At 38.1% G+C, this 19,750-nt stretch overlaps 1 protein-coding gene across 1 annotated transcript in view; it reads right to left on the minus strand.

The window, feature by feature from the left end:
* Positions 1–18,795, minus strand: part of LOC140232326 (CD109 antigen-like) — a 73,303-nt gene extending 54,508 nt beyond the window's left edge. The window contains exons 1-3 of the mRNA XM_072312455.1: positions 18,780–18,795; positions 16,506–16,645; positions 7,220–7,403 (exon numbers count right to left, since the gene is read on the minus strand). Of these exons, the coding sequence (XP_072168556.1) occupies positions 7,220–7,403; positions 16,506–16,585 (264 nt within the window). The 5' untranslated portion in view covers positions 16,586–16,645; positions 18,780–18,795. The remainder of the gene's footprint in view (positions 1–7,219; positions 7,404–16,505; positions 16,646–18,779) is intronic.
* Positions 18,796–19,750: the final 955 nt, after the last annotated feature.

The raw sequence follows: 19,750 nt of genomic DNA on the forward strand, positions 1-19,750 counted from the left end.
ATTTAAAAATGGAAGTGTACTGTATATATTCCATATGTACTGGGTCAAACAAAGTGACAGTCCTTTATACTGACATAGTGCACCTGCACAATGAACATCTGTTATAAGTTGTGATTGCATTAGTGATCCTGTAATAACAGGATGTTCTTCTTAAAGTGCAGAAGGTGAACTTCAGTGTGTGACTCGCAGTTTGAAAGCAAGGAATGATTACTCTTTAAACAAGAGATGGAGAGAAAGATATGTGTTGGTACAGTTTGTGTTCTAAAAGCACTTTCCTACATGTAGATCTCTCTTCAATAGTTCCGCAGGCTTGCATATTAAGTAACCTCAATACTGTAAAAGTGGATATTTTCGTGTGACTACTTTTTCGTGCTCGGCAGGGTACGAAGAGTTTCATGTGTTTTTAATTCCGTGGAATCAAGACATCAACTACTTGAACATAGGCCTAAGGGAAGCAAAAATATTTGCACGCTTTTATTTTTCGCGCTAGTTTCTGGTTGCGGGAAATGCGCGAAAATTTCAACACTGCAAATATTTCCACATTCACAATCGTACTGTCAAGGGAACAATTTTCATTTCCTTAGGAGTCACTATCATCAGCACCTAAAGGTTAACAAAGACTATTTGCAGCCTGCTCAGTAAAAGTGCAAAGGCAAAACTACTTCAAAGAATTTGCTTTAATACAAGTTTCCCTTTCCCCCAACACACAAGTGTGATGTATTTCGCAGGGTTCACTACTCATTTTTTTCTTGTCATTTCTTTTGTTTTGAGGGCTGCTGGCAAACGGGGGGGGGGGGGGGAGGTTGGCCTGAACAAGTAAAGAATGCAATTTGGATTTCTAAGTGTACATTGTAGATTTATGGCTATCACTGAAATATACTTAATACTTATAAATCCAGATTATATTCATTGGTTTAGTATTCCCCTGAGGGCAATCCTTGGGGAAAGGATGCAATTTGGATTTCTATTTTAAGTAGGCCCTAGCTCATGAATGTACATTCACTGTAATCTGGATTTCTAAGTACTCAATATCATACAAACAGTGAATGGTCATGAGTGCAATGGTACGAGATTTCGCACGAGGTGAAAGATAGAGGCGCTCTATTCAACGAGGTGAAGCCGAGTTGAATAGTGCGCCTCATCTTTCACCGAGTGTGAAATCTGGTTCCACTGCACGAGTAAAGACCATACACTATTTGTTTTATACAACACCTCGAACGTCAACGGATTTGGTACTCACAGATTCTTGAATTTAGCACAGAAATGGCAACCATTTTCCGTGAAAGAAGAAAGAGTAGCCTCACAGTCGCAGTCATCGTGTATGTACATGTGAATGTGTACGTATGCGAAAGGAAGTTTACAAAAAATGAGTGACAAAAGTACGCATTTGTAAGCGGGCTTGTTATTGTTGAGTGCGCGCGGCACATGTTTGTTTATTTTGACATCAGAGCGCATGCAATCGAACATTTTGGTCGAACCAAAATTGCACGCTGAGACAGCCAGAACCTTTCACTACCGGTAAATGTCATGTGATGGGCAATCGACCAATCAGATAGCTACATTCTAAATAGGTGTTGTATAAAAGTGATACAATTGTAGGCATGAATCTACAATGTAAGTATGCAAGATGTACAGGCACTGAACTATTTGCATTGTCTTCAGAGACACAAATATTGCTGCACCAAGCTTCATGAGTCATACACCGTATATGGTCCCACGTGTACAAAATTTGCAGGCCTACTCCTGCAATGAACTTTGATCACATCATATGAAGTTTGCTGTCAGGCAGTCTTCAGTTTTTAAATGTCAATACAAATACACTGCATATCTACTGCCGAAGAACCTCAAGCTACCCACAAAATAATCAAATAATTCTTGTGAACAATAAATGCAGCTCTGCCATCTGTGTATAATATGCCACCTCAAGCCCCGTTAAAATACAATGTACTTCATAATGGACAAATTCCATTGCAGGTACAGACTGTAAGTGCAAATGATATCATGCAAGAACACTGATGTTGAGAAATCCACAATCAACCTTTTTTTTTCTTTAATGATAATATTTGCTGATGGTACTCTGCTGTCTCTTGTCACACATGTATACATTACATCTTTCTAGCCAAGAATGCAACTGATCCAAACCATTGGCACACTTTGTATGCTGTAGTTGTCAATCATATCTACAATGTACTGGTCCGACAACTAAAAATATCTCAAGATGAGGCTCCTAACTCACTTTGAAAGGACAATTCACCTTATGTGTGTGGATTGAGTGAATGCAGCAATATTAGTAGAACACATCTGTTAAAGTTTGAGGAAAATTGGACGATTGATCCGTCCAAAAATTATGAAGTATCAAGGTTTTGGATGAGAAGACTACAATTGTATTAAAGTGTACAGTTCGTGATGTGACACGCATAGAACAATATAAAGAAAATATAAAGAGAGAATTTTTTTTCAGATTATTGTTGTGTGTGTGTGTGTTATTTTTTTTTAAGGTATGCATTCCCTCGACTTGTTACTGGCCGATTGTATTCATTCTCCCTGCCTTCTGAAAGAGGCAAGTCAAGTGCTCTTTTATTATGTAAGAAAAGTTGAAATAAAACGTGCAATATACATGCACGTTGAATTTTCTTTATATATCTTTACAGTGTACATTATATCAGCCTACACATGTGACACTACAAACTGTAGATGTCTGCTCATCCAGCAATGGCAGCACAGGAACTGTTAAATTTGTTAACTTTTGAACAGATTGTCTGATTTTCTTTGAATAAAAGCCACTGATGTGTTCTACTGATATTGCTGCATTCACTCAATCCACACATAAAAGGTGAACTTGTCCTAGTAATAAAGAAAACTTGTCGTCATCTGAGATCCACTGGGTTACTAGAATGCAATGAAGAAAACAAACAAACAAACAAACAGCCATCAATATAAAAACAGGATTTGTTTTGAAGTGTAGAGAGATTATTTTGACATGGCTGCTTGCCTCTAAGTGATAAAGCTCCTCTATTAATTTTTGTTCTTTTTGATTCCACGCTACAAGAGCTTGAGGAAGGCTCTCCGCAGTCATAATTCACTTTACCCATGCCATGCAAGAAGCGTCCTTACACATTTACTTGTATGCCTAAAATTAGGTAACACAAGCTCCCTCTTGTTTATGAATCATCTCCACCAAAAAAAAAAAAAAAAAAAGAAGAAGAATTAAAGTTACAAGTCACATTTTTGTAGTGCAGTCATTGAAAACGCAAATATAATGTACTGTAAAACCAGAATATTCGCCGAGTGAAATTTTCGCAATTGGAGCAGACTGTCTTTTTTGCATGTTATCTTCGTAAATTGCCACTGGCATTCTATGCATTTAAGATAGCATTGAACGCAAGGGTTATTGGTTGTAGCAAACGTAAATTCCTCACCCGGCATGTGTTACAATCACTGCATTTTGGAACAAATGCAATTCCATGTTTTGTAACCAATGCATATTGGTGTTAATTTATACAGCAGAAATCTTATACCAGGGACTAGTAACACACTTTAGAACTGATGAATAATTATGCTGAAATACAGGAGGAACGTTGCAGATTGAAGTGCTTTGAGTATCCACGGAGGAAGACTAAAGGCCATCTACTGCCTCGTATGCTAATATTCAAATGTTACAGAGTTCCCAAGCTCAAAAATGTTTAATTTATTCACTGCATTAATATCACCAGCAAGGCTAATCAGGAACATGATAGATCAGCACAAACAGATAGGAATAAATTGTATTGTAATGTCGATGCATGACAAGATAAAACTTTGCAGGGCTCAACGCTAACATTATTTTTTCCAAGGTAGCCTGCTTGGAGCACTTAAACCTGTATATCTGAAATTTTGGTGCCCTGGAAATGAAATGTAGCGGCTTGAAATTACAGTAAACATATATCTAAAGTAAACGCACAGTCGAATCTGTTTTTATTCTTAGTTGTTGATCGCAGCCACCAAAAGATTTATATGCTTTTGGAAAGTTTGGTGGCCTGACAAATTTTTTACAGTGGCCCTGGGCCACTGGGCCACCACTAAGGTCAAGCCCTAATTTGTCGGTAGAGCCAATATGGGAGTTTGTGTGGCAGGTATAACAAAAGTAAAATTTACAGCTATTCATGGTTGGAAAGCCTGTGTTAGCTCAAAATACCCAAATTTGAAGACTCTGGAATACAAAAGAAGAATAAAAATAGAAATTAGATCAAGAGTAAGTATCAGATATCATTTTGATATCATTTTATGTATCATTATTACTAACACTATTGTCATTAGAGTCATCAACGTTATCAAGATCATTTTTAGCACAAACAACTGATGGGAAAAGAAGTGGGAAACTATCAAAAAGTGTTCTGTGAATTCCTTTGTCTGTTTTACTCTCCACTGAATTGCTCATGCAAAGCATAATCCATTTGCCTTGGATGAGCGATGCAAATCATTTCTGACGTACAGCTGTGATTTTCTTGATTAAATTGCAATACTGGATGTTCACAAATTGTTTGCTTTGATGAGAAGTGCCTCTGGGCAAATTAATAACTTCATTACATTGTCAAGAACACTTTTTTTTTACATGAAAATGATGAGCATTGTACTTCAAAGCTGCTTTTTATAAAATCACTTTATTATTTGCAAAAGAAAAAAAAACAGTATTTCACAAATGCGGAAAGTTTAAAGAGCTCTCACAGCTATAGTGTAGTGATGATATATCAAAGAAAATTTAAATAAAAAATTAAAAGGATAAAAAGATGGAAAGACAGAAAAATAGGCAGGTTTTTCTCTTGTGCTGACTGGTTGATCAACTCAATTTGATATAATCTGATCGTCAAACGAGTAAATTGAAAAATTGATGAAACCCAAATTCTTATCCATTAAAGGACTATGAAATATAGAACAACAAACATGTAGAATATGTTTCTTTAAGACTACACATGACTTCTAAACAGAGAAAAATAACCAAATGCATGAGGAAGGATCTTAGAGTGATTTTTCATAGAAATGCCTTTTAAAATTTTAAGAGCAGAAAAAGGTTGAATTATACATGTATGTAAAGGTACATCTTGTATCAAGAGTCTGTGCTCTGGTGACCTGTTTGAAAATGGCTCTTGAGAGATCATTTGTGAGAACCATGCTGCATTTATTTCAGTAGATGGTAGAAGTGATGCAATCTTCAAGTTCCTTTGTAATCAGGTACTATTAAAGGGTTTATCCTCAGCCAACAGATGACCAATAGATCACACTCCTATCAAATTTGATCACCATCGATGCAACCAATATTAGACCAGGAAATGACATTTGTTGGAATCATTTGAAATATATTTGGTTATGGCATACCACCAAGTAAACTGGTTTATCATTTTGACACAAACTGTTCCAGAAATTTTCCACGGCAGTGGCTCATGACAGATCTGAAGTCCTTGAAAGTCTATCAGCTAACTGGTGTATATTGTACAAAGTACAAGATGCTAAATCTATGCATGAGTTTAGAATACTAACCACTTACAAAAACAAGTTACTGTAAAAGGGTATCTTTCGCGTACAGATACTTTCGCCGTTTCTATTGGTGCCGACTTTTTCGCGTGTGTTTAAATTCGCGGTCAGCAAAATCTGTGTGTGTGTGTTGACCATCAATACCATCAATACCTGCAATGCGCGGAATTTTCGTGTGTGTGCAACAGCGACTTTTCAAAACATTTTCGCGTGATGTTAAATTCGCGGTTCAACCTCAAAACGCGAAAATAAAACCACCGCGAAAGAAACCACTTTTACAGTATCAGGAGAACAAAAACAGGACACGATATGTCTGATACCATTTTATGCATCTACATGTCAACCAAGCTGCACATGCAACACCCAAATCTCTGACAGGCATACAAATGATGTGGTCTGTTTCACAGCAGACCTACATGTGTAAGTGGACAGTTCAAAGCAAGCAAGGTGCGAACTCATCAAATACTCGGCACAGAGTGGGCAGATGGACAATAATTGATTCTTGGAAAACTGGGTGGCACTTGAATTATTTATTATCAAACCCATCCTCAACGTTAACCCCACCTGTTAATGGGATCATTGCAAAGCTTTACACTCTTGTAGTAGTCTTTGATGCCAGCATATTTGATAATCAATGAGAATGTAAGCTGTATGGAAATGTAGATATTGAGCCTTGATATGAAACACTAACACAAAATTTTGTCAAAGCTGGAATCATCGATTGGGGGGAATTAACAGATACAACTATGTACACACATCAGAATACCGGTACCTTCCAACTCTTAACAACAGAATAATCACAGTTATTGCTCTAAAGAAGAAATCCACTCCAAACACAACTTTATCAATTTCATAAGAAAGACAAAACATTCTTTGCAGAATCAAAATCAGATAAGAAATAAGAACTTGTGGCATTCTAAAATTTCAAAACTTTTCAGAAAACACTTCTTGACCAAGAACTTTGAATCAAATCAGCAAATTGATGATGTCATGCTGTCACAATTTCTTGTTGATTTCACATACAGAAATGAAAAAAAAAACCAACAATCTCATATTCTAGCAGTATAAATATAAAACTTGCCTTAAAATTACCCAAAATAGAAAGGAACAATTGTTAAATCTCATATATTTTGGTATGGGAATACCTCTATCAGCAAGAAATAACATTCTTTTTTTCTGAATTTTGTTTTATACATGTATGATACTTTAAAAATTGTGAGTGCATGACATCATCAACCTGCTCACTTGAATATTCATGGACAGGTCAAGAAATGGTTTCCGAAAAAAAAGGGTAATTTCAAAATGTCATAGTATGTTCCTTTTATTTCTTATCTGATTTTTGTCATTTTTTGAACATTCTGTAGGAGTTTTTTCTCTTTCTTTTAGAGTTTATCTAGTTTTGGGGTGCATTTTCCTCTTTAAATAAAAGCACAATCGTAAGTGATTTGACTGATAAGCATAGATGATATGCATTGTATTTATATACATAGAAGCTCTCAACAACATGAAGATGAAGAAAAGGTCTTTAAATACAGTGAAGAGACTTACTTTTCTTGTCTTGCACGTTTTTATTTTGACAATGAAGGATGTGGCAGTTGTCATACATTAGGTGATACATCTATGGTACCAAATATCTAATGAAGTTGCCGATTGGTGATAAATGCCAAGGAATTCTAAGATGGCAATCGAAAGACCACAATGAGAGACCAACCTGTAGAGTAAGTCTTTCGGTCCCAACTCCTTGCGACAGCTCTCCTGAGGTCACTACTCTGCCGTCCTTGGTGATCGAAGCTTCCACAGACACCGGACTAGCGGCCTCCGTCTCGTAGATGGTCACGCTGAGAGAGTACGGCAATCCAGGCCGTATGGTATTCGGGGCCAGAATCACATATCGTCTGGACAGAAGAAAACATTACAGGTATTGTTTACCATTAGGAGCAGTGATTACAAAATGTTTGATTATCACATTTGATGCATATTTGTAAGTCAGTTGTATCAAAAAACACCCTCCCATATAAAAGGTCATCAATAAAGCCTAAAGTATAAAGAGATATGACCATTTTTCCGAATAAACCATAGCTGTAAATGGTGTATTCTAGAAATAATTCTATTATAACTATTGTTCACATTATGTATATTTTACATTGATTACACTGATTAACATTTTTACATTGGTTGTTTCATCTGCAAATGGTACATAATGCCTTTAATTAAAGGCTTTTTGTCAAATGCAATTTATATCGTTTGCACGATTTAAGAGACTTGCTAATGCTATTCACACAGATGACTGGGCATAGGGGTCAAAATATGAGCTCATTATAAAATGAATGAATATCCATAAAAGAAGACAACATTTATCTGTTAGTCATCAGGGCTCCATTTTATAAAAGTTGATATGATAACAACTCTTGCTAGAATGGCAATTGTCATGGCAACAACAAGAGCCCAGCTTGCCAATTGGCTGTTGCTACATGGAACGTTGACACTCCAGCATAAGCTGCTCTCCTATAAACATCTTTTATGAAATGGGGCCCAGATCTCTTCAAATTTCATTCTTCAGTACATGTCTTATTAGATCACTCTATCCTTTTCATGGTTGCTCTGATGTAATGTAACCCCTTTGTATGAATTCCATTCACATTCATCTACTTCTCATGTGAAAATGTGTATCCAATTAATGCAAATTTTGATTACATATCAACTATGATAAAGTCTAGCATACAGCTGTCTCTAAAGATTTCACCCTCAAAGACCGAGGACTGGTCAAAATAAAAAATATTCAAAATCATCACTACCGTTATCTGCATGGATAGCGAAGGATTGAAGAATGGAGGAAAAAAAAAAATCATGAAACAACCCCCCCCCCCAAAAAAAAAAAAAAAAAAAAAAAAATCTTGAGACTAAAGCCTGTGTGGATATATAAAAATCCCAATCAAATCTCGCCTGTACATTTCATGGGAACTTTGAAATATACCATCCTAAATACCACGGTATTTTGTGGTGTACTTGCATTCACAATAATTTATGAATCACTGTGTGAAATACAAATGTACAGCTGTAATGTGCAGTATTTCACCATAAATGTGAACGCACCTATTGATAGACTTTGGCCAATTAGGTAGCACACCGTGAATGATACTTGGATCTGCTGAAAAATTACGGTTTGTTGGAATATACCATAAAATCTGGTCTTAATGTGGCTTTTGCCTTCGTAATATGAGAATTTGTAATTCATAGTAAACAATGATTCAGCTCATGATGACATTAAACTATGATCTAGTACATGATCAAGATCAAATCCTTTTGAGGGCACACATTTAAGGGTTCATATACGGTCAATGGTACTTTATCATTCCCAGTAATGCCTTTAAGCACTGACTAATTTTCGTGGAATTGAGAAGCTTGTATTGACAGCTTGACTTTGTGTCACAGTGACAGGAAACTTTCCACTGGTGGCAGGCTTTTCTATCGAGTCATGTCTTGGCCAAGAGCTTTGTAATACAGTCATTATTCTTCCTTAGCCTCTAAAGCCGGGGATTAACAGATCTGGCACAGCTGAACTTCGAGGCCCTATTCCTATCCACAAATTAACCCATTCCTTATGGGAACCTGGTATACCAGGTTCCCATGGCGTCAACTCACACATGTATACAGGAACCTGGTATACCAGGTTCCAAAAATGCAGACAAGGGTGTTTACATTATAAATGTTGCATAAATTCATGTTTATTTGTGTTATGCTAACCAGAAAACTGACTTTGATCAACAGATTAGATTTTCTTCTATCAGTATCTCTTCTTTTTGCTGTGTCAAAACTGCATACCATATTTTACCATTTTTTCCAACTAAGTAGTGTACTTCTTTTGCTATTTTTGTATGAAGACATGCATTGCAATCTAGGCTGAGCTCACATGTATATAGATTTTGATTTTTGCCGACCCCATTTGGGTGCCCTTGGGTGCCCTCTTGTGTGCTTTCTATGATCCCTCCATTCAAAATGTTTGAATTGTACCAAGGCAATTGTTTTGATTTTTGTAAATGTTATGTTTTGATATGGAAATGAATGAATGAATTATAGTGTATAACAAAAGAATCTGTAACATCTTCAGCACACACCCTATTCATACCTCATGTCCGATTGATTGCATTGTTCGAAGGCACATGCAGTTGAATGAACGCGGAAAGAGGATACATGTATCGCTTGACTGCTTTCCAACAGGCAGATTACCAATCTACTTGTCCATTGTCTGTCGACGGGATTGCAAAAAGAATCTCGTTTGGGGGCATTTAGGGCTCTCTGATAATTGCAGGAGGAACAGGTTAAGAGTCTGCATGTTCTTATATTCACAGCATCAATGGAGCCAGCTTTGGCCAAGACTATATCGTTAGTTTCTTTGTTCAATCTGTTTGAATGTGAAGGAAGGGCTCATCCTGCTAGCTCCTTTTCAACCCACTGAGGACGAGGTGATTTTGCTATAACACACGTGTCCCATAGACACCCGTCTTGAGTATATTCCGGACTAATCTTCAACAGGTTAACAGTCGAAACTGCCCTGTGTTATAGGAGTGTGAATGTCTGTATATGTTAACCCTTATGAAACACTGAACGGAAAAGGACTAAACAAGACAGTCTGCCAAGAGAGGAGAGGGTTTCCAACAGATTGCAACGTTAATTGATGATTCATGCACTTCATCTGAATCAGCCCAAAAACAACACACGCACAGGAAATCCAAGTCGGAAGGTGATGTCATCAGCTTCCGAGAGGAATGGAAGATGTTTTGACAAATGAATAAACTGGGGAAACACTGGACAAGGATTATCAATTCTTTGAATAATAGTTGCTCAAGCATAAGTCATTCTGACTGGGGAAAAATGCCTACATTTCTGTTTTTCCATGCAATCTGCAAGACTGTCTGTGTAAGAGAATGTTACAAATATTGGAAGTTTAGCAATGCATGAGCCAACATACATGTAGTTTTGGCACAATTAACGACATCACATAAAGTTATATTCCCTGATAGTTAAGATTTCACTTGCCCTGACAAACTATTCAGCTGCATTCTCATATGAGACCTGTTCATTTTCTTCTACTCCAGGCTAATGGGGATCTCACCTGCACAGTTTTCTTGCTGACTACCAAACCTTAGACATTAGATCATCAAATGTATTTCATCTCATTTTAAATTCTTGAAAGTACACTGTAAATACACATTCATATTCCACTAATCCAGGTTTCTTCTGTGGAAACTGCTGTTACCTTTTTATATTCTATTGATTTTGGTAATCCTTTCTGTCATCTAGGTTTATTCATCCTCTGTCATTTGATGCTATTGCGCTATCTGTGAAAGCTGCTGATTCAACAAAGGTGAAAAAAAAAAAAAAACAGAAGAGAAAATGTCTTCTTCATAAGGCAATCTCCCAGGACAGGCACTGCAAAGACCACACCCTCCACAGTACAGGCACTTGACGAGTTGTGCCAAACATGTACCACAATCACTTTCACCTTGAATAAATGAACAGATTGCTCAACAATGGAGGCTTTGATGTCACCACTGACGCACTTAGAGACAGAGTGAGAGCACTATCTACCACAAGCGGGGCACTAAAAACAAACAAACAAACAAGCAAACAAATGGACAAAACAAAAATATGTGTGTGATTCACATTTTTCCCACTTTCCCAACAGAGCATTTGGAAAAGTGATGAGGTACCAAAACATTTAAAGATAATAAAAAGTTTTGGTACCTCAAAAGTTTCCCTGAATTTCCTTGTCTTGGTTTGTGTTTCACGTTAAAGTACGTTGTCTGTGAGAATTACTCGCCCCAAAGTGCTCTCATGTCTTAGTAATCATGCAATAATGGTTTCGTACCAGAGCCGTCGCCGTACAGCGTCGATAAATATTGTACGAAACCACTGACTGCGACCAGCAGCGTGCAGCCCATTGTACGCATAGCAAACTGCGACCAGCAGCCCCATACGCATAGCGTAATGGGGCTTCGCATTGTAACATTCAGGATCATGACAGAATTAGTATCGCGGGTAAATGTCAACTTAAAATCCCAAAATTTCTTCGCTTTGAAGACTTACCAATTAAGTTGAAGTATTGAAAACAGGCTTCGAACAACGTTTGGTTCTGCCAGTTGTTCGGTTCTGCCAATAGTCCCTTTCTTTTCGAATTGATGACTGAATGTGACTCGGTCGAGAGGACCTTGGGAGAGCTACATACACCATGGACCGATGCATACACTGACTACTACGGCCAGCGCATGCGCACACAAACATCTTATCCGTTGATATGGGATTTGAAATTTGTGCGCATGTGATGTGTTCGCATGCACTGGCTGTAGTATTCAGTGTACATGGTGTATGTAGCTCTCCCAAGGTCCTCTCGGCCGAGTCACATTCAGTCAACAATTCGAACAGAAAGGGACTATAGGCAGAACCAAACGTTGCCCGAAGCCTGTTTTCAATACTTCACCTTAATTGGTAAGTCTTCAAATTGAAGAATTTTTGGGATTTTAAGTTAACATTTATCCCGCGATACTACATCAGTCATGATCCTGAATGCTACAATGCAAAGCCCGATTACGCTATGCGTATGGGACTGCTGGTCGCTATGCGTATGGGGCTGCTGGTCGCAGTTAATTGCATGATTACTAAGACATGAGAGCACTTTGGGGCAAGTAAGTCTCACAGTGTTAGTTATATGAAAGGTACTTTAACCTGAAACACAAACTAAGACAAGGAAATTTTTGAGGTACCAAAACTTTTTATTATCTTTAACATGTAATGCCCAACAATGATTCTGTATAGTTTTTCCACTTGCCCATAAGGGCATTTGTGCATCTAAAAGTGCCCTTCACATTTAAAAGCAAGTAACAGAAGATGTGTCCTGCCAAAGAATGAGAATAAAATAGGCTGCCTCAGAAAGACATTTCATTTAAGCAAATACCAAAGATGTTGGGGCACTGTGGCATAGGGGAATATGAGACTCTTGACTTTCAACTGGAGACTGTCCCAAGTTTGAATCCCATCAAAGCCTACATCAGTTGACAAGATGTTTTTATCTATCATGTCCTTCTCGACCCAAGTGTACAAATGGGTACACGGCAATGCTACTACGGGTAATAATAGTGGCATACGGCAATCTGGTAGAGCAGTGGCAACACTGAAAAGGATACTGTGGACAAAGAAGACCTTACAGTTGTGGGCAAGTAGGTTTATAGCACACCCCACATTTCTTAATGAATTGATGCCGTGCTTGTAATAACATTGAGAATACCCAATTACTGGCTACTTGGCATATAATTGCATGAGAAATGCACACCTTGGGACTACAACAAAGGAAATTACAATTGTAGGTGGTGCACTTGGTTCCAATTGTTATGGAAACAAACTGTGTTGTTTTTGTTGAACAAAAAAAGTAGGTGAAATACAATGCAAAGAATGACACTTTTGGCTGCATTTTCATGCATATTGATAGTCGCTCCCATTTCTTCTTTCTAATGTGTGTGCCAACTGTGTTACAAAAACATCTTTCAAGGACACATCACTAACTCCAGGGCGTTACAGTATGTCGTTCTTGTCTACAATGAGTTACTAGTAGCTGCATTGAATCTATATTTTGTCTTATAAAAAGAGAGAGTTAAAAATGGAAAGTTTGTGAGGGGAACAAGGACCTTGCATCTCGCCCACTACTGTGATGATCTAGGCAATGGCACATGTCAAACAAAACACAATCCTTGTATCACAAAGGAGCAACAAGTTTGTTCCTGACAGACTTTTTGCAACAGTTCACTCCCCCTCCTTCCATGCATGTCCCCCCCCCCCAAAAAAAATAAAAACAAACAAACAAACAAACAAACAACAACAAAATAGTGATATGTCTCTCAATTAACCAGTTTTGTTGCTTGCAAGGTTACAAAAATGCCCATTACCATCATTGTCACAGTTACTTGGTCTAAGAAAGCAATGCTCAGCTTTTCAGGAGAGAAACAGACAGTTTGACCATTGATTTCACAGAAGAAGTATTGATGAAGAGATATCCTGCATATTTCTTTGTTTTACAATTTAAGTAAGTGCTTATTTTGTGTTGCTGTTCGTGCTGAAGCTGTTCTGCACACTATATTCTGAAATCATACAAATGACTATTTTGTACACTTGCAAATAGATGCATCCATGGTCCAATCAGCGATGTGTCGCACAGCTCAAAACTGGTCCTACTCCGAGCAGCACAACAAGGAGAAACACCCTATTTGAAATGTAGGGCCTCTGCATATTTTCTGTTTTTGTTTTTTGTCTTTTTTTTTCTTTGCAGTTGACAAAGTTTGCAGTACCAACATGCAGGCCAAGTTGACCCAGTTTCAGTTCTCGCTGCCTAATCAATACCGCACTACGACATCACAGCTCTAACGTTTCGTGATACGGTCTAATGCATAAGAAAAGGGATCCAGGGAACAGAATGCTGCCGTTTGCAGAACAGAATCCTGACTGCACACAATGGCAGGCTTAAAAAACAAACAGTTCTTCTCCTCTGACAGGAATAACAAAACATAACACAGAATACACCAGAAGAAAGACTAACATCCTATGTACATGTAGAATATTTATAAGATACATAAAATCATAACTTTGTTTTAAATAAAAAACAAACAAACAAACAAAGGATGTCAGTTGCTCTGTAACTGGTGAACGGAACATGTTAACATCACAACTACATGGCAACTCTAGTACGGTATGTAATGTCAGTAAATCATGTGTACATCACATCTGCTCTGTGATGGTAGTCGGATCATGACACTGTCATTTACTATTCAATGACAGCTCTTTATATTAGATATAACATCATAATTCAATGGGGGTAGTGGTAATTACAGCATTTAATGCCATGCTTCTGGCGAATGTACATGAGTTGGTGGCAATCTGTGAAGTTAACTGGAAAACCTGAATCATAATCAATCTTACAAGCACAGATTTGCCGTTTGAAAGAAAGTACAGCTGTGCCTGCCATCTTACAATGAGATATTTCTTCTTCTTCTTCTTCTTCTTTGTCTTCTTCTTCTTCTTCTTTTTCTTCTTCTTCTTCTTCTTCTTCTTTGTCTTCTTCTTCTTCTTCTTCTTCTTCTTCTTCTTCTTCTTCTTCTTCTTCTTCTTCTTTTTCTTCTTCTACTACTACTTCTTCTTCTTCCTTTTCCATTTGTAGAGTATCCTTCAGGGTCTGGAGATTAATCACACTGCAAAGTGGTGCGCATACTGTTTTGTTGCACGAGTAGAAATGGTTAAATGCACTATGTCTTAATAGTATTCTTTGTTTTTTGTTGTGATCTACAAAATACACACTGCCTCTTTGTCAAACCAAGGAGGTTGTAACCTCCTCTGTGGTCAAACCTTAAAATGTTACAATTTCACACTGTATCAATCCAGAAAACAGAAACAAAACAGTGCATTTCCTACAGTGACAAAAAAAATGAATAATTATAAACTTTGGGAGGGGGGGGGAACACAATTATACAATTGTATCTTTATAGCAAATGACATTGAGACAGGTGGGCAAATGCATGGTACATTGTACAACATGGCATTTGCGCTACATGTAATTGCAAGTGAAAGTGTAAGATTTCAAGATAATGCAAGTCAAATGGGGCTTGCAGGATTACATACAGGGACTTTGTGCATGAATGGCAGTCCTTTGATTTTAGGGGATGAAATCCTGAAGGGACAAAAATGATCATCGGTTTCAGAACAAGACAAGCGGCTTTTAGTCTAGAGCTCTGGAATATAATGCTCCTGTTGCTATTGAAATAAGATTAAAGTCTGTCAGAAAGAAAAAAAAAATGATAATAATAATTTTCAGATTCACCTGACACTAAAAATATTTCACAAGGGAACTCTACAAACACAAACTAAAACTACAAAAGAAAAATTATGTTTTATCATTAAGCGTTACCCACGTACGAGTGAGACTACTGAATTTTAATGAGCATTACATCAAGGCTGATTAGATTCTACAGAGGATGACTCTGCCAACAACAACTTATTTTTATTCCTTGTATAGAAACTGAAGGAATATTTGCAAGGACGGAATGAAAACATGATATGTTTATACTTCTTCAGCATTAATTCAAGAGAACTCTGTACATGTACTGTCACTATTTCTTTTATGGGAGGGGATTGTGAAGGAATTAGTTTATTTCGCTTGTTACAGGAGGGGGTAACGAAGGGTATAGAAGGATATGGTGTGTTCCTTGGACCTCTCTTTATATCATTGTTTGCTGAACGTGAGTTAAGAACCCATTTCCATTATAGTTTCAATGTGCTATACACTCCAGACCTAAACTTTTTGATGTATAAACTGGAAAACTGAAATGATAACAACAGTTCTGTAATTTTTTTCCACAGTATGCTTTGCACATTGCAAATTTGTTAGCATTTGATAATGGTTTGGTCTGGAAAGTGCACAGTTGATGTCAAGACTAAAAACAGTGGGGTCAATGAGAAGGCAAAAAACAAAAGACGTAGCACAGGAAGGAAAGAAAGATTCAACTCAGCTGCATCAGTCAAGATGCAACATCTGATTGATAATTCAAAGGCACATACACTGTAGATACCAAATGATTCAAACCAAATTAAAATAGATAAACAAACAAACAAACAAACAAACAGCAAACCTACACACTGTTCTCAAAAGAACCACAAAGGAGTCTAGCCAAGGAGAAATAAACTTTCATTCCCAAGAGAAGGAATAGCATTTGATTATCTTTTTGTATGACATCATGTAAATCTGGCTGTAGTACATAATTCATTTCATTTCAGTCTTTTATTGTCCATATGGATACATTTGTTTTGCTCACATGCTTTTTACAAAACAAAAATATACCGTTACAATACACAATTACATAATCCTACACATTTTGCATTTATCAATATGCACTTTGACCAGAAATAGCCATCTATAGGCTGGCAGGGCTTAAACTTTCTTCTATAGATGAGGAACTTACCCTTGATATGTCTCCTCAGTCTGTGATTGACCGCAGGCCAGCAGGCCCAGAAGGACATAAGATGCCAGAAGCAGCAGCATGGTGGAGATGGGTGCTCTATCACTATCGCACCTCTAACTCCTTCCTAATGTAATGGCAGTCTGTTGATAGCAAGCAGAGTAAAAAAGTGCACAGTTTTCATCTTGTTTTATTATGGGGGGCATTGCACAGGGGATTAACGGCTTCACAACTTGGCACTAGAAAAGCAATCCTCAGAATAATCTGTAGATCTCATGCAACCACCTATCATGCAAATTTGGTTTGCATGGGTCAGTTATGAGGTATTTGTTCAGAATCATCATGTATTCAACAAACTTCATATTGCAGATGACCCATACCACTGTATCTATTTCCAGCTCTGAAAGTCAGTGAAAACGAAGGTACGAGCAACTACACTTGCCTCGACATTTTAATACACAATCCTTGCAGAAGCCACACTGGAAATTCAAAGGAAAATATACAAATATGATATTGTATTTCAAATCAGAATACATCATACAATATACTTTGTTCATGCCTTCTTGAGATAGGTATAATTAATGACAAAGAATTATACTGGATGGCTTTTATACATGGGATACCAGGGAATATTACTCTTGTTAGGGCCAATATTCCCTGGTACCCCATGCATTGCCATAAAATGTACACCTGTAACATAATTATTGTAGACCCTACAACTGATTGCAGCAAAAATTCAATGAATTAAGAAACAGAAAGTGAACATGTTGCTATCTTCCTCTGTATCTCTCCCATATGGTAGCCATGGAGGCCTAGCTAGAGCGGATGCCCTAGTTTTACACTACAATACCAATCTGTATGTGATCTGTATGAGTGGTCCAGTGTGGAACCAGGTATTCTATTTAATTACAAAGGTCAGGAGCCAGATGTTACGACTTAAAAGATAAATATAGATCTAGAACCTCTTCAAGGCTCTATACTCAAATAAATTAAAAACTAGAAAAGCACTCTGAGTAGAGCGCAGACCTCCGCCAAGTATGCAGCTCATTTCCACCACTGATCTTGTTCATCCATAGAGATATCAGTGATTTCCACCATACGTACTGACCTAATATAGCATTGTGTGCTGCAAGTTGCCCGATTTCCCCATGTAGTAGGCCTTTGTTACGTCACAAACCCTCAGCTGCATGGCGCGCCTTGCCCTAGCAGAAGCTAGAGCATGCACTTTAGTGCGCGCATGCAAACCTCAAATACACGCAGCCTAACTCCCAAGTTCATTGACCCTACCTGCCAAAATATCAAAAATCCTTCATAGATTCCCCCAAAATTTTTTGGATCACTACCAAAAGTTAATCGTTTGTTACTTGTGTCATTTTCAAACTTTCCTGCAAGTTTCATCCCGATCCTTTAACTACTTTTTGAGTTATTTTGCACACAGACAAACTAACTAACTAACAAACAAACAAACCAACGGTAACGAAAACATAACCTCCTCCCTTGGCGGAGGTAATAAAAAAAACCACCATCACAGATAATCAGACACAGAGGGAAGTGATGAACACATATCATTAGACGGGATTCTAGATTTATAAACGAAATTACACAGACAAAATGCATTGAACCATTGCCCATTAGAATTATTGCATTTGGTGATCCGCAGACATCCAGACTCAACAGAGGTTTAGACAACTGACCCTTATTCATACACCTTTAATATCTAGGGCTATCTAATGCGTAATTGCATCTAAAGGTATTAGACAGCGTGCAGAGCATCACATCATACTAATATGGTGTACACGATTCACGACAGGTCATCAGGTCATGAGATCAGCGCCAGCGTGAAAACAGCCAACTTAGCGAGTGTCTGCCTTCCGGTTTGCCCGATCCGGCCCCGTGGGCTGGCGCTGGCACGCTGCTGACATCGCGCAAATGATGAGGAATATACCGCCCTTACCGGCAATTTATATAACTCACTTTCTTACTCGACTAGTAATTTGACGCCATAGGCCCTACCTCCAAAAGCATTCCCGGAAAGTAACCAAAGCTAGATAGGCACGATATGACAATCTAGCTCTCTCTGGATTCTAACTTTAGTCTATAAACATCTATCGGCTTTAACTCAGACCATTTCTGTCGCAGCATGATAAGCTGCTGCGAATTGACGAAGTATGTAGGAGCCTCATTACAAAATCACTCTCACTTGTCTAACACAGAGATTTCTTTCATTTGGTAGGCCCTAAGTGAAATTTTTATCGTATAGCGCTATCGTCAACTCACCTTCTTTGGTCAGTAATAGGGATCGGGACCGCAATGTTTTTCTGTTTTTCTCACGTCGGCGGCCAAACAAGTGAACGACACCTGCTAAATATGTGCAATGGTTTGGCGTACGGGGCCTAACCAGCGGCGGGGGCGACGAAAGGATCCAGAGAGGATGCTAGCTACGTACAGTGGGCAGTGGGCACGCATTCGTTCGTGTACCACACTAATGGAGGACATCGCTGATCCCGATCCCTCGCATGTTTTAGTTCGGTGAGTGAAGTCAGTGCATGGACTTGATCATGACTTTCCGCAGATGGCGCTATCCCACTTTGGGTTTACCATAATAATTATCATAAAAATAGCGTCTATAATAACCCAAATGAAGTAAATGTGGCAAAAAATTGTCATGTCCAGCGGCGGATCCAGAGCACAGAACTCTCTTCTGTGATCCCGAGAGTGATCCCGAGGGGGTGGGGGGGGGGAGGGGTGCACCAGGCGCGCGCCCCTCTTTAATATTTTAAAAGAAATGCAAAGGTGCCTCCTCTTTACGGAATTCCTGGATCCGCCCCTGTGTATATCATAATGACTACTAGTAATTGCCATAGATCCTAAACAAAAAAAACAAAAACAAAACAACAACAACAACAACAACAACAACAACAACAGCCAAATGAAGGAGGACCTTTTGTATAAAGCGAGCCGGATCCTCTGGACTTAGTGGTCATGGTGACGTATCTAAGCTGAATAGGATTCTGGTATCTTTGACGTAAAACGAAAAGTTACGTAATTGGAGTTTGCAATGTGGCCGAAGAGGTTTTGTCTGTAGGAAAAAGACAGCTGAGGTGCTCGAAAGTGATTTCTTCTTTTATCGTTCCGTCTTAGTAATTTATTTTTTTTTTCACAAAGCTTTAAATTCGCGAAGTATTGTTTGTTTGTCTGTGTTCTTAATCCTATGAGGCAGCGATGGAGGAGTGGAACGACAGAACGGG

This window comes from Diadema setosum, chromosome 8, assembly GCF_964275005.1.
Source record: "Diadema setosum chromosome 8, eeDiaSeto1, whole genome shotgun sequence".
NCBI lineage: Eukaryota > Metazoa > Echinodermata > Echinoidea > Diadematoida > Diadematidae > Diadema > Diadema setosum.